Genomic DNA, 14991 nt, shown 5'->3' with positions numbered 1-14991 from the left:
TCATCCTCTCGAATTATATCCGATTTACAACTAAATTTGTCACAGATTCTTCATTGAATAGTGAACCAAGTTTTCGGGTTCCCTCTAATTTTCTTAGTGGCTCTTCTACAGTTTCCTCAGGTCGCCATCTCATTTTGAAATAGTAGTGCTCAAGAATGATGCTAAGCCTTGGAAGATAGTAAAAATCTAGCTTCTTTAACACCATCTCGTATTCATTTAAACCCCTTTCTTTCTCTTGACTCAGATTAGGCAGATTTTCAAAAACTTCCTCTCCTTCAGCCCCTAACAGTATCTGAGAAGAGTGAGTTTCCTCTGCATAGCTAAATTGGCTCCACACACAAGCATAACTCTGGAAGACTTTTCCATTTCCCCCCAAATTAAAGGTGGTGCTTAGGGTGGGAAGAAAGGTGGGCACGTTTTTTTCAGCATGTTCTCAATTTTGGTGAGAGATCTGTTGCATGGATGAGATTTCCCAAAAATAAGTGGTGCACCACCTCAGTGCGGAGTCATCCGAGCTGCACTTCTTTATAATGCTTGAGGGCACTTCAAAATAAATAACCCTCTACATTATTCGCTCCGTGAAGAAATAGACAACCTCTCAGTATTTCTGGGGGAAGAATCAGGCAACCTATCAATAAAACGCTGGATAAACCTAGCTTAGAATAGTTTAAAAGTTTGATAGTTTAAAATTTGAGGGTGAGAAACACAATACTTTTAGTCACAGGTTCATATTCATTAAAGGATAGTAGCCTTAGAGAAGTTCATGCAGCAAGTGAGCATCAGTCATGCAATTCTCAGCCCTCTGCACAGCTTTCATCTCGTCAACACAAGCACTTCACAAAGCAATATGCAGCATGGAGAGATCTAATGGCGTTCCACCTTAGTGTAAGGAAGAACGCTGACATGTCGTAAAGCCACCTGCATCACAGGTAGAATGATAGAATTAAAGGCTTAGCTGTATTCCACACTTCTCCTTACTAGTAGTCCATTGTCGATGATGACGTTCAGAGCTCCTGCCTGCAGCTGCCTGACATCATCAGGCGAGCAGTGCGTTCCACTGCCTTGCCTACACAACAGCGAGTGCCCGTCTTCTGTGGAGCGCCTTATTTGCTGTTACTTGATCTTTGGAATGCATTCCACTGCACTACCTCTGCCTCGAATAGCGCCACACAAAAAAATGGTCCAAAATCTTCATGCAGCGGCTCTTCTCCCACCAGATTCTCCTTCGATTCATATGTGGAGGGAGCGGCTTCATGCCACCATCCAGCCAAAAGCAAAAGATTGTTTTGTTGTATTGATATCCATCACCCCAGATCTGGCTTCTCAGGGTCCTCATTTCAGAGCGTGGTGTGCCTTTGCTGCACTTGTCGATAGTGTATCAAGGTGGAAGCACTGTGGATGACAATTAGTTGGGGGAAATTGTTTAGTAGACCTCAGCCACAAACTGCAAAGCAATAAGTGGAAGCTGGAATGTCCTAGATTCCACCTCCTAGTAACATTCCAGAATATCCATGGAGAAGTGTACAGATATAAATAGATAAAAAACACCACATTAGTCTTTGTCCAACATGTTATTTTTCTCCCCAACAATAATATTCTACAGTTATCTTTACCAACCTCATTACACGGTTTAACCAAGCCCTGACTCTATTAAGAGTACCGCTACATGTGTCCAGCATCAGCCTTGCAGGCCCCTTTTACGAAAGAGCAAGGACTCCACTCTTATGGTAAATAACAACCTAAATCCACCAAAAAACAATCTTCCACCATGCCCTTACCAACCAGAACTTAGCAACTTGCATATTTCACCATCCAGTATTGTGAGCTACGACATCCCTTAGCTCATAGTTTTCCTGCTGGCCACTTCATTCTGGATGAATGAATGTGGTGTCTTCTGTCTCCTTGATCATTCTGTTTTTTCCACTCTTATCCTCTGGCGATAAATCCTGGCAACAAGCCCACATTTTTTACAGCCTTTAAATAGAACAGGGCACTATTAATACTCAGCCATCGATCCCCACTGATCCTTCCCCAAATCTACCTTCTTATTTTTCATTTTATTTTTAACTCGTAGACCAGAAGGTGTCCTTGTGCTTTCTAACACCGAGATCAACTATTTAAAGCTAATGCGCATGTGCATATTATATATGCGCAGTAATTCTCTGAGCATCTGTTGTCTCCAGAAATGCGGTAAACTATACCCTTAAATTAAGCTACTGAGTACCTCACCTTCTGCCTGCAAAACATGGAATGAGTACTTCATTCTGCTAGCAGTCCATGAGATGCAAATAACATCCTCATAACACATGCAATCTCAACGCCCTAAGCATAATGGGCTTTCCAACAATTATTCTCCGCAAAAGCCACCCTCCAATCAGAACTCCTCATGCTTTCTGCCATTGCACCACAAGTGATTACAGTCTGATGTCAGTGCCATAAATATTAGGTTCCCTTGAAATACTCATAAAGAAACTTGCAATTGTTGTTCTTGTAAACAGTAATTTTCAGCATGGAACTCCATTTATCAGAAAAAGTTCCTTAGTGTAGTGGTCAGACCAATCACATAGGCAGACACCTGATTGCATCCCCTGGTTGAGGAGCGGCTCAGGCAAACAGCTGTGGTAACCATTGCCACATGCAACAACAGCAATACGTTTTCCAAATCTCCACAAACAAAACTACTCCTCGCGGCATCTGACACCAATCACCCAGCTTCTGTCCACAAATTCTGCATTACAAGACATTGTTTTAATGCCAGCTCAAAATTATTTTGTAGATAGAAGGATATGAAGGTCACATGAGATGTGTGGTAGGAAAGTGAGGTCCTCACAGCCTTGTTTATTAAGCCCTCACAGGTTTACGATAATTTCAATTTGTAAAATGTCAAATTCTTTGCAGCGCTGTGTTTGTCATGTACTAGTTTTTAGATCTTACATCCGCTGTTGCTTTCGACCATCTATTGATTCTGAAGAACAAACCTTTTACAAGAGGTTTTTAGTCCACTCATTACTTACCATTGGTTGGCTTCACTGCCAATCTTATTTTTTTCATTTTCATTTGGTGAGCATCTGTGGCTTCACTGCGACTCGGCGTGTTTCTCCTCCCTGGAGTATGGACCAAGTACTGATTGATTTCCAGATGAGCGTTCTTCCGCACTGCTTGCGCTCAGGTTTTTTGCTTTTACTTTCAAGATAACTTGAAATCAAAGTTGAAGCTCGTGCTTCCAAGAGCTGAACACAAACAACTAGCAATAACAAAGCTTTGTGGCATGTGACCAATTTCCGAAATGTTCATTTTGGCAGCCTTTTGCTTTTATTAATGATAAAGCTGTAAACATATTCCCTTTGTTTACGAGTTTTTCCATATAATATATGTATTTCTAAATTAGTGTTTGATGCTGTCATATTTATTTATTTGTTGGTATTTCTTTTAGAATTTAGACAGTGTTTTATTCATCATCAAACAGGGAGTGATTTCAAAAGGTTTATGTTTTACCTTTACACCTACCCACCTCTTAAACCTAAATTCACCCCTACCTCGCTTTACCTACTTTTAAGCCATAAAGTCACACTTACCTTCTTTACCTCTACCTACACTTGAACCACCCTTACCCAAACCTGAACCCTAAAATCACCCCTACCTCCCTCTTACTCAACCTTTTAAGGCATGGCCAAAGTGGACTCTGGTCAGCGGCCCCGGCCTTTCAGGGCCACCCTGATGAAGCAAGCTCTTCTGCAGAGAGTCTTGTCCTGATGACCTTGAATAATTCTTAAACAGATTGGCTTAAATACCGCTTTTCCTTTCATTTATTTTTAATGTGAGTGGTGTGTGAGAATCTGTTACAAACATTTTGCAGAGAAATGTTGTATTTAGGTTATATGCAACATCCATAATTTTTTTTTTTTTTTTTTTTTTTTTAATCAAAACAGGACCTCAAATATGAGAAATGGGGGGGTGTTGCAGATTATTTGCAGTTATGAGTGAGCTGCTGCCGTATTAGAATATGTCACTATCCCTGAATATCAGATATAAACTCATTTAGAATTTGGATGGATGTGCCTGTCCACTGTCAACGACCTGCCCAAGAAGGACATGGAAGAGCTGAAACTGGATCATAAATTCATAGCTGTTCCAAACAAGGGCCCCCTGAATACATTTGGCCCAGGGCCCCCAAAATCCTGAAGATGTCCCTGTACTCCCCCCAAACACTAAATTTATCCTTACCTCCCTTTACCACTACATACCCCCGGAACGCTAAAATTACCCTTTAACTCCACCCACCCTGAACCTTGAAATCACCCTTAGTTTCCTTTAACTCTACCCACCCCTGAACCGTAAAGTCACCCTCACCTCACTTTACCGCTACCAATCCCTAAACCCCTAAATCATTTTGTAAATAACATGTTATTTTTTATTCCCGTGTTGCAAAGTAGCACGAAGTTAAGATGCAGATACCTGCGTGATACTTACCCGCCAGCAGGCAGGACACATCACACCCCTTCTGAACAATTCTCCTGCCTTCACCCAGCACCCCTAAATGTTTTGGAGGGAATGATGGTTACTTTATGTCCTTCAGTATGTTTGACAGGCACTTTTGCCTCTTTGACAGTTTCCCTCTTCCTTACCACCCCTCACACCTTATACTTTGTCTGGTGTAAAGCAGCAAATTTGTTTTCGCTTGCTAGACATTTTGTTTACTTACAGAAGGACTTAGAGCCCACCCGTTGCTTACCATTGGGTAGCTTCATTGTCACTCTGATTTCCTGGCTCCTCTTTGGTCTGCGAATGGCTTGCTTTCCTCTTCCGGTGTATGTCCCTACCCTGGAGCATGGCCTATGTACTGCTGCTCTTGTGCTGTGTCCTTCCACTGCTTGTTAAATTCAGAGGTACTTTTTTTTCTTCTTTTACTTGCACCTTCTTTGTCACCCCCCCCCCCCCCCTCTCATATTGTTCCTTGCTCTGGCCCCCACCCTCCTCCAACGTTGCTGCTTGTCCAGTCTTCCCGCTCTCCCTATCCTTGCTTGCCCCATCTACTTCCCACCCATCACCCCCCCCCCCCTTTCATTGCTTCATTCCATCTCAGCATTAAAAAAACAAAAAGCACCCAAATGTCATGGCAACAGATTTCAAGCTCCTACAGAGATGCAGACGGTGTTGCGCTCCCTGGGCTTTCTTGGCGTTGTCTTCATGTGGCGACAAAACAGAACTTCAACTTGGAAGATAATTAAACTTTTGTGTAAAGGGACAGAATAATCCAATGGATCACTGTCCCCCGCAATCAGCTCTGGCCGCGTTATAGCACTTCTGTTTTTTTCTAATTTTCGACCATGCAGCACAGCAGCTCTGCTTGTAAAGAACATGGCTAAAAGAAATTGACAAAGATATACAATAGCTGTTCCATAGATTAGACCTGTTGACTTTGCCAATGCTTGTTAGTTCTAGCGATATACGGAAGACTCTGAGTGACTTTTATTATGGTTGAACTTTGGGACTCAAGTAATGCATACTTTTTTTTGATGAATCAAACATGGAGACTTGAGTTTACAAAAGGTGATTTTTATTTTTTAGCGTAAACGATTTTAAGAAAAAGTTTAAGGGAGTGTGGTTTATCAAACGAGGTCTGAAATAGGTCAAGAAAAAGTAATTTAATGGTTTTGCCTCATCCCTGCCAGAAAAAAAGTCAATGATAAATACATATTTGTAAAATAAAACCCAGTGTGATGTGCATTAGAAAAAATAAAATATATTTTCCTGGTACTCTTCGCACCTCACTGGACTCATTGCCCACTACGGGGCCAACTTTCCGCCTCCTTTTCTCAGTAGACTTCACCTGAGAGTCGCATGCACGTTTATGTTTGCTGAGGTAGCAATCTGGGGCTCCCCCTAACCTTTTACACATAAATCGTGTTTATAAAACATAGGACTTGTAGTAAATTTAATTACACTCTTTTTAAGTATTTACTTGCGTCGCTGGGAGTTTCACCGTGTTTGCTAATCAGCTGAACATCTATTAGCTGCTGCAGAGGCGAACGCGCCTTGTATATCAGCAGTAATTATGATTAAGCTCTCCCAGGACCTGCCCCGAGTGAATGATTGCTTTAATATCTTGAGCAATTTCAGCCCCGTGGGCAATTACGGGTGCATCCGTGTCCTGTGCATGAGCTATTCGGAAACCGCGGAGCTGATTAAATGGCTGTCGTTCTCAGAGCCTTTGTGGTGTGCAGCAGAGGGGGGCGGGGCGCATCTCGATGCAGAAGTTAAATGGCGCATGTAGAATATTGTTACTGCAACAATCTACTGTGGGAAAGAGAGAGGTGACTGAATGATGTACGAGAACGGGAGCCTGGTGGTTAGGCCATGCGATTATGAGTGATAACGTGTTTCTATGTGTGTTATGTGGGATCTCTGCCACTGACTCAGATCTTATAATCATTTTCAGACAGAGGACATTTGCTAAACAACAATTTGCAATACATAAAATTGAGGCTCATTACCATCCCGGCCCGGACAGTTTCTCGCCAAGTGATTGCTTCGCATTCACAGGCATCAGGAACAAAGCTCCTGTTGTCTCGCCGTTGCAATCTCCACTTCATAAAATTTGTTTACATCTCACGATCGGCCAAGCCATCTTTAAAAGGAGTCCTTTTCCCTGATAAGGTTGGGTAGCTGACAGTGCTTAATTTGAGCCGGTGGGGGGCACCGGCACTTATGTTTTTTGCATCAGGCATTTACTTCGAGCAAAAGACACATATGGGAAAGAGAAAGACGGAACATGGGTCACAAAGGATGAAAGCGGAAAGCTGCAACAGTGAGCTGAAAGGAAGGGAGTGGCTGTAAATGGATTAAAGAGGCCCAAAATGGTTTTAGGATTATGCTCTCTCAGTTTTCTGTGCTGGCACTAATTGCAGTAGCAGCTTGTTACAGAGGAGAGCTTTCTGCACCGGGATGTATTTATTTACAAATTAACCACTGGTGGCTGAGCAGTTTGGTCCGGTGATTTTTCAAGGAGTTTGAGATTTGTTACTATTTAGACAGGTCGAAATGGGCCGTTATCTCTAGCAGGCAATTTTCACCTCACTAGTACGTGAAATAAGTTTAACGACTCAGTCCAGCCTGCTCAGTGATATTCGATTTATGCTACCCTCTCAAAATCGACATATTTCTGATGGATAATTCTGACCACAGATAACGTACCTCTAGAGTAGCCCCTAGTGCCCAAGTGGATCTGGAATCTTTCACAGCTGTGCTCCCACGCACCACTAGGTGGAGCTGTGGGGCTCTGCGTTGACTTCATTCCAACCTGGAAGTGACGAAGTGGAGCTGCATATAAGTTTTGTTACTGCACACCATCATCAGTTCCTTTCTGTCCACATCTTCAAATGCAGATCCGGAGCTTCACTCCCCTTTGTCATCATATTGACAAATTTTATCTTATGAAATTTTAAATCCTGTGTGGAAAGGAGCCTAAAACTAGAGGGTTGAAACTATGCTGCGACGGTCTGAAACAGATATCGGAGCCTGATCCACACAAGGTGTGCCTTTGGTACTTGGACTAGGGCACAACTCCAAGTCACGAGAAGAATGCGCCTGCATGAAGCCAAAGGTGATCTGGGACCGTGAAGCGAAAATATACATCTCCAAGGATGGGAAAATGTCCAGCACACCCCATTTCTGTACAGTTCGATTCTGACAAAACGTTGCCTCTACCACAGAGCTACCCTCAGTTGCTCCACCAACTTTTCAGTTCCAACACCAGTGTGTGCAACCACTAGGAGATCCACCAGCGAGGTAAATCACAATCTGTTTCCTATGAAACCCTCCAGACAGGGAGTCAAAGCTAATTGAATCCTACAGGAAACTTTTTTTTATTTTATTTTTAAAATTTTTCTTTTTTTTTAAACCAACCGAGCTTTAAGGTCGGTCAACGCAAGTTGCCTACTAGAAAGTTTTATATGCACTCCCTTTGAGACATGGTCGCAACATCTTGACTGAGATCCAGGAGGACTTTAGGGACTCCTGGGCTCAAACTCTTCAGGATGGTTCTAATGCAGACAAACACATAATTCAAGCTAGCCTGGACACTACAAATTGTGTTCAGGAAAGAGATGGCGGTGGTTTCCGCCCATCTTCAAATAACAGTTTTTCTCTACCTCCGTGACTGGCTGTTAAAGGTAGGTGCACCACAGTCAGTCGTACAGATGTCCAGATGACGACAAACCTCCTGACATGATGGGTATTCTTGATTGATGAGTTGAAGTTGCACCTGATTCCTTTCCAGAGGCGTCCTTTCACAGAAGCTGTTCTGTACATTGTGCAGTTCAGGGCTTTTCCTCAGTCACAGCAAGTCCCGGACATTCAAGCTGTGATCCTAGTGTTTCAGCTTCTGTCCTGAATCTCAGTGAGTGCAGCTTTGAGGCTTCTTAGCCTGCTGGCCTTATGCATTCTCCTTGTCTTCTTCATCAGGTGCCGTATACGGACTCTGCAGTGCGTATTGAAGCTTCAGTGGCTCCAGCACCAAGGAAATCTGTTAGTTGTCATCCAGGTTTTGAAGGACACTACACAACATCTGCATCAGTGGCCATTGAACTGCAACGTGGCCAGCAGTAGACCCCTCATCCTATGCCTCTCAAAGCTGGCAGTGTTGACAGATGTACCCATGCAGGGCTGAGGAGGCCAGCTATGAGAGGTGGAGATCAGGAAACTCTGGTCTCCAGTAGAAACCAGGCTCTTCAAAAATATCTCGGAGCTTCGGGCCATCCATCCAGTCTTGAAGGGTTTCCTGCCATCCATTAAGGAGAAGCTAGTGTAGATAATCCATGGATAACACCACTGCCATGTGTTAGTGCATCAGCACAGAGTGGGATCCTGGGTCCTGTGCAAAGAGATGTAGTTGGCTGAAGTGTGTTCCTGAGTGTGAACCACCTGGTAGTATCTTTAAATACCAAGGTGGACAAGCTCAGCCAGTGACGCCTAGCTGGTCACAAATGCCGGTTGAATCCTGAGTTGGCAGTGGGTCTCTTCTAACAACGGGTTGGATCTTTTCGCCGTCGTGAAGAAAGTGCAGTGACAAAAAGTTTGCACCTTGGAGTTCCCAGGAACGCTTTCTCTTAGGGACGTGGATTCTAAGAATTCATTTAACACAGCTAAAAACCCTAGAAAAAATAAAAGCTTCTTGGACACATGGTCCCCAAAAAATACAACTTGGTGGAGTGGAGTAGAAACCCTTAAAATTATGATTACCCCGATTATAAACTCCTTATCAAGTAAGCAAATCTTTGGAGGAACAAGAGGCTTAAAGCAGACTGCTCACCCAACTGAGAGTAAGTCTGGACAAATAAAGGTATTTCTCTCATTATAGACCTGAATATAAACAATAGTCCTCCTTGATTTGCTGATCTCCAATCCATCACTTCCTTCCCAATATAGACTTCTACAGCTTCTTAGAAATTAAAGTTGCAATATCTAAACTTGTCATACTCAGGAATCCAAAACTTTTTCACAAAAAATCTGGCCATGCAGCCTCAAAAATGAATTGGCTAATACTTGGAAAGTGAAATCGCCTATCGTGCTGCTCCAATGCAGATGGGATTCAGTGTTCAAAACCATTAATAAAGCCCCCCTCCCCCCACCCCCCGTCCTCCCAAGAAGAAACCTTAGGTCAGCCAGTGAGGGAAGGCAGCAGTCCCAGCATCGTCACAGAGTGGAATGGGGTTAGTGAGAGGGTGACCCCACCCCACTGACGAGGTGTCACTGATTGACACTCGCCCTGGGCGCTTCAGGGCTTAAACCTGAAGCGCCCAGGTCGAAGTCGATCGGTGACGCTTCCCCTCGTCTCCGGGGGAGGGCCTTGAGGCACCTTTGCTGAGCCGAGGAGGTCACGCCCACAGGAGCTGTGACCTCTTCAGCCCAGCAAAGTTCAGCGGAGGCAGCCAGGAGTTGGCATGTCTCGCACCCGGCTGCCTGAGCTGAACATGAAAAGTGTCTGTCAGGCTGACTTTTGCTTAGCCTGACAGACACTCTTCATAAAAGGCAAAAGGCGGGGGGCCGTGGCCCCTCCGCCATAAAGGACGCGCCGGTCTAACATATTAAAAGACAAGCTTATTCCTAACCTGTCCCAATGCAGATAGTTTTCCCAAGACAAGGTCTGCTGGACCCCAGGTAAACTTGCAAAGATAGGCCAAATTAACTCTGATGTCTGCTGGACGTGCAAAGAACCGATTAGAGATCCTTGAAACACTTTCTTTAACTACAAGCTCATAACACCTCGATGGGAAACAGTTTCTCTCCAGGTTTCTATGTTTAAAGTACACCCTGCTCTAGATTTCCAAACAATTATCTTGGGTTCCCTAGCTACCCCCAATATCCCCCAGCTTCACAATGTTGATAGGAAACATCTGGAACTCTTACAATCACTACAAAGCTCCTCTTGGTCACGTGGAAATCTGATTTCGATTCACACATGAGTGGGTTCCAAATCGTACCATAATTGGGTCTGCACCCCAACGAACATGAGTATTATATGGGGCACTCGAGACCGATTTCTTCAGAATTCTGAATTCCCCGCTCTGAAGAAATCCTGCTCCCAAACTCTTCCACAGCCTCACACCAACTCCACGTACCCCTATACTCAAGTTGGCTTTTCTAGGTCTACTGCCATCTGTTTTCTATGGTCTGCTCAGGTTCTTCTTCTTTTCTTTTTCTTCTCTTTTCTTGTTCATCTCTTTTTCTCTTTTCTCTTTCTTCTGTACTCCTTGTTTAACACATTGGGGACAATGTTTTCTGGACATATTGCATTTAGGCAGGTTACTGTTATTGAATCTTGTTGTAAATGTTCTAAGTCACCATTCCACCTGCATGGCTCGCAGTACGCAGTCATTATGTATTCTGCCTTACCCTGCCCCTGTTGTGCTTTTCTTAATGCTTGAAGCGCTTGAGATAAAAAATAGCTCTGCGACTTTCCTTCTGCAGGCCCTTGCAAAGAAAGCAAGAGATGGGAAACTGTTACCCGAAGAATACCAAGGGGGCTCTTTCAGGTAAAAGCTATTTTATTTCAACTAAACCATAAAGTCATAATTCAATATCTTGCCCAGTGACAAAATATATTTATGTTATCTGGAAACAAACACTGGCATTTGTGTTAGTGGTGAAACCAACTGGTGGAGAGTTCTCTAAAAATGAAGCACTTGAATTAAGAAACCTGCTGATTGGGTCCATAAATACCCAAACACAAAAAGTTGCTTTGTCCTGACTGTGTGTACATATAACCCCCATTCTGGGGCCAGAGAAGTACCGATATGTTATAAAGGCTGCATATGAGTTCTAGGCTCCTGTTGACCATTGCAACAGTATGATCCTGATCACTATGCTGCTTTAAAAGTTGTATATCTGCTTGTTGGGGCAGAAATGTCCCTTGCATGGTAATAGACGTCTACCACTGCCCTGAGTGCCTCAACTGGAATCCTGTCTGGGTCTTTAATGGTGATTTATGTTGTCATCGGCAAACACAAATCATGCATTTGCGCATAACACAGGCCTGTCTAAGGGATTGCAGTCTTTTTGGATCAGGAGGGGCATACAAAGTGCTACCCTTATATTGGGGGAAGGGTACTGCCTTCACCAAAAGTTAAGCAGTATGAGCACTCTGGTAGCAGCATACCGTGTAGTGATCAGTAGGAGTGAACAGGTGCGTTTTATCTGTGTCATTGGAGTGAGGCCAACAGGCTCATTCTTTTAGTGTTCCGCTGCTGTGTGCTCAAAATACCTTTGGCTTCCGTCAGGTTTGAAGTGGAGTGGTACACATGTGCTTAGGTGTATGTGTGCCTTTTAGTGATCCAACGCATGTGCTGGGTGCATGTATGCCCATGAATGGTACAATACATGATAAATGTAGTGCTGTGCAGTGCATGTGTGCGAAATGCATGTGCTGGGTGTATGTGGGCCTGTGAAGGTCACAATATACTGAAGACTCTGAGTTCCAATTTGGATGACCAAAGTGACTGAAGGAACATGAGAAGGGGTGGTAGAGGAATGCCCCCCTAGACAGAATTTTGTATTGCTGTAAGCTGGGCAGAACACAATGGAAGAAGAGAGAGTCGGGCTTTCAGTACACTTCAGAGGGTGATCTTTGATTCAGAGACAGGTCACTGAGAAGAGGCCTGGACACATCTCAAAAAGATGATGGTCTGGTAAGAGAATCATAGAGTAGGGTTGAGACCCTGGGGTAACTATTTGATAAATATATCCATATCACTGTGGCTGACATCCAAGTATGAAGCCACCGGTCTGTGTTGTGGGGCTATCAGATATGGAGTCACTCATGCAGTGACAGACTGCTTTCTGGATAGAGGCCAGAGCAGAGGAGAGGAAAGGGCACTTCAAAAGTAAGCAGGCCTCCAGCATAAACTTCAAAGACTCAGACTCTAAATTACATTTGGTGTCTGGAAATGGACTATAAGAAGGGGAGCTCGCGCTCCCCGAAACTATCAGCTGTCAAGCAGCCAATTGGGTTGTGCAAGGAGGAGTCGTCTTCTCTATTTGGCTAGGACTAGGGGTCAAGGCCTGCTAGTTTCCCTGGGTAGGTGAGAGGACATCATCCAGGGAATTCTAGACCATCTGCCCCTGGGGCACCAGTCCCTGCCTGCTTGCCAAGACCAGTGTGCCCTCTGAGGGGGAAGAGAGCTTTGTTTGGTGCAAGTTCCAGTGGGGATCCTGGCAGTTGAATCCCCGTAGGGAGAGAGGAGATGGATGCTGCATTGATGGTTGCACGTGTCGGTGAGCTCATATGCCAGATGGAGCCAGTGTGAAGATTGCTGCTGTGCCAATCAGGCCTATCGTGAATGTGGAATAACAACTAGAGAGGGGGAAATGGAACTCAGGAACCTGCCTATAAAACACTAGCGCTCTGACCTAAGGTGACTGTGTGTTTTGTTTGTGAATTATATATTTTACTTTGTGTTCGTATATACAGATTTTTTTCATACAGGCAAGTATTTGACTGCACATTAATTTATTGTTGTGTATTTTGAGTTATGAGCCTGTGTTCACCCTCCTGTGTCTACGTTCCCCCCTGTGAAGTCTCGGACTGCTTGACCTGTGCTACTGCTGAGAGTCAAGTACTGCAGGTGTACTTGTCCCAGTTGTTCAGGATCCATAGTAGGTCAGGCCCCGGGACATCAGGAGTAAAAGTCATCAAACCTCCACGGTTGGGCCCAGTAGCTCTTACTTACTATGTGGCCCTCTGAATTCGGTTCTGACATTGCTGTGAGAACTAGAAGTGTATAGGCCTACGTACTAACTTAATGAATAAGGAAAGTGTTTAGCAAAAATATCTGCTATATAAGATGTTCGTTCTTTACAACATGTCTGCATAATGCTGCTAGATTCCCCTCTACATGTTTGCCCCATTAATTCTAAAGAGGCCCTCAGAATCCCAGTGCATGTTGAGAGTGACTAATTAAGAAGCATAGTTGGCTTTAAAGAAATTGTCCATGCCATACTTTGTTTAATGACAGTAAATAGATAGTCCTGCGCAGTTCCAGCTGAATTGTTTCAAAGGCATCCCACCCTGTTTAGAAGTCTTAGATCTCCATTGATTCAATGTTGTTCTTTGTCTTTCTCTCCAGCATCTCAAATCTGGGAATGTTTGGCATCAGCGAGTTTGTTGCTGTGATAAATCCGCCCCAGGCTTGTATATTGGCTGTCGGAACATCCAGATCTGAACTCCGCCTTGGAGAAGATGAAGAGGGGAACCCAAAACTACAGCAGCAGCAGCTTATGAGAGTCACCCTGTCAAGCGATGGGCGGGTGGTCGATGATGAACTGGCTTCAAACTTTCTGAAATTTTTTAAAGCTAACCTAGAAAATCCTGCAATATGTGCCTTGCATTGAAGAAAATGGGCATTGTGTATGTTTGGGGAGCATTCATTGGATACTTGTTACATTACAGTTGTACAGTAAATAACAAAACGTAAGCCTTTAGTGGCACTCAGATGAACAAATAAAGTATTAATTTATTTGAGTGGGCTATTGTATTTTACCATTCTTGTACTCTGGGTCATTTGGACACACTTTTGTAGCAGTGTGATACGCTTATCTGTTCGTATAGCTATGACAGCATTTATTTGACAAAATATAGGAAAATCTTAAAGTTCCTGGCATACGTATTGCTTATGATTGCTTCAGAATATATTCTTATATTAAGATGCATACCTGCAGTTCTGAAAGTCAATCTGATTTATTGAAAACTGTTGAGCTTCTAACATTGCTTTGGAAGATCCACCTAAAATGGTGGGAGTTTTCTTACCATTGCATTTCCTAGCTAATTTATGCTGGGGCATCATCTTAGAAACAGGGAAATTCCAGATCAACAAAAGTACATATTATTGAAATGTACAGGAACCGTACAGATCTACTTGTAGGTGGTGACTTCAGACATGGCAAAAAAATGCACACAAAAAAGGAACATAGATTTGGGAGCAATATTTGTTTAAAGACGAGGTCCATCAGTGGACTATAGGGAGGCCCAGCAGTTTTAGGGTAGGCATGGATCCTAGCAGACTCCAGAAGGCAGAGTATTCATCCTCTGTCATCAAGAGTATTGTCCTCAGATCCTGTGCACTGTACCTGTTGTATGTGTAGTATATCTTTATTGTGTGTACTAATGTACTTTTCTTCTATAAAGTAAAGGACTGACTAGTATTGCTGTGGAAACCGTATTCTGAATGTCTAACCCACAACACCTCCTTGAGTAAACCTTGGTCTGCTTTTCCTTGCTACCATAAGAGAGTCAAGTGATGGAAGGAGTACTTGGTTATCCAGTTTGTGGTCCAGTAGTACAAGAGAGTCAAGTGCTGGAAGGAGTACTTGGTTATCCAGTTTGGGGTCCAATAGTACAGTGGCCCTAGGACATGAGTGGTGAACTCCTATAATTATTGCAACTGAAGCCCACAAACCCCTGATCACCCTGGTGCCCCAGGAAACCAGTCATCACAG

General features: G+C 43.7%; 1 protein-coding gene across 1 annotated transcript in view; it reads left to right on the top strand.

The window, feature by feature from the left end:
• PDHX (pyruvate dehydrogenase complex component X) overlaps positions 1-14017 on the top strand; it is a 361556-nt gene extending 347539 nt beyond the window's left edge. Inside the window, exons 10-11 of the mRNA XM_069221839.1 lie at positions 10969-11033; positions 13623-14017. Coding sequence (XP_069077940.1) covers positions 10969-11033; positions 13623-13887 — 330 coding nt within the window. The 3' untranslated portion in view covers positions 13888-14017. The remainder of the gene's footprint in view (positions 1-10968; positions 11034-13622) is intronic.
• Positions 14018-14991: the final 974 nt, after the last annotated feature.

The sequence above is a fragment of the Pleurodeles waltl genome, chromosome 3_1, assembly GCF_031143425.1.
Source record: "Pleurodeles waltl isolate 20211129_DDA chromosome 3_1, aPleWal1.hap1.20221129, whole genome shotgun sequence".
NCBI classification, from domain to species: domain Eukaryota; kingdom Metazoa; phylum Chordata; class Amphibia; order Caudata; family Salamandridae; genus Pleurodeles; species Pleurodeles waltl.
The sequence above is the reverse complement of the archived record's forward strand: the minus strand, read 5'-3'. Positions and strand labels throughout refer to the sequence as shown.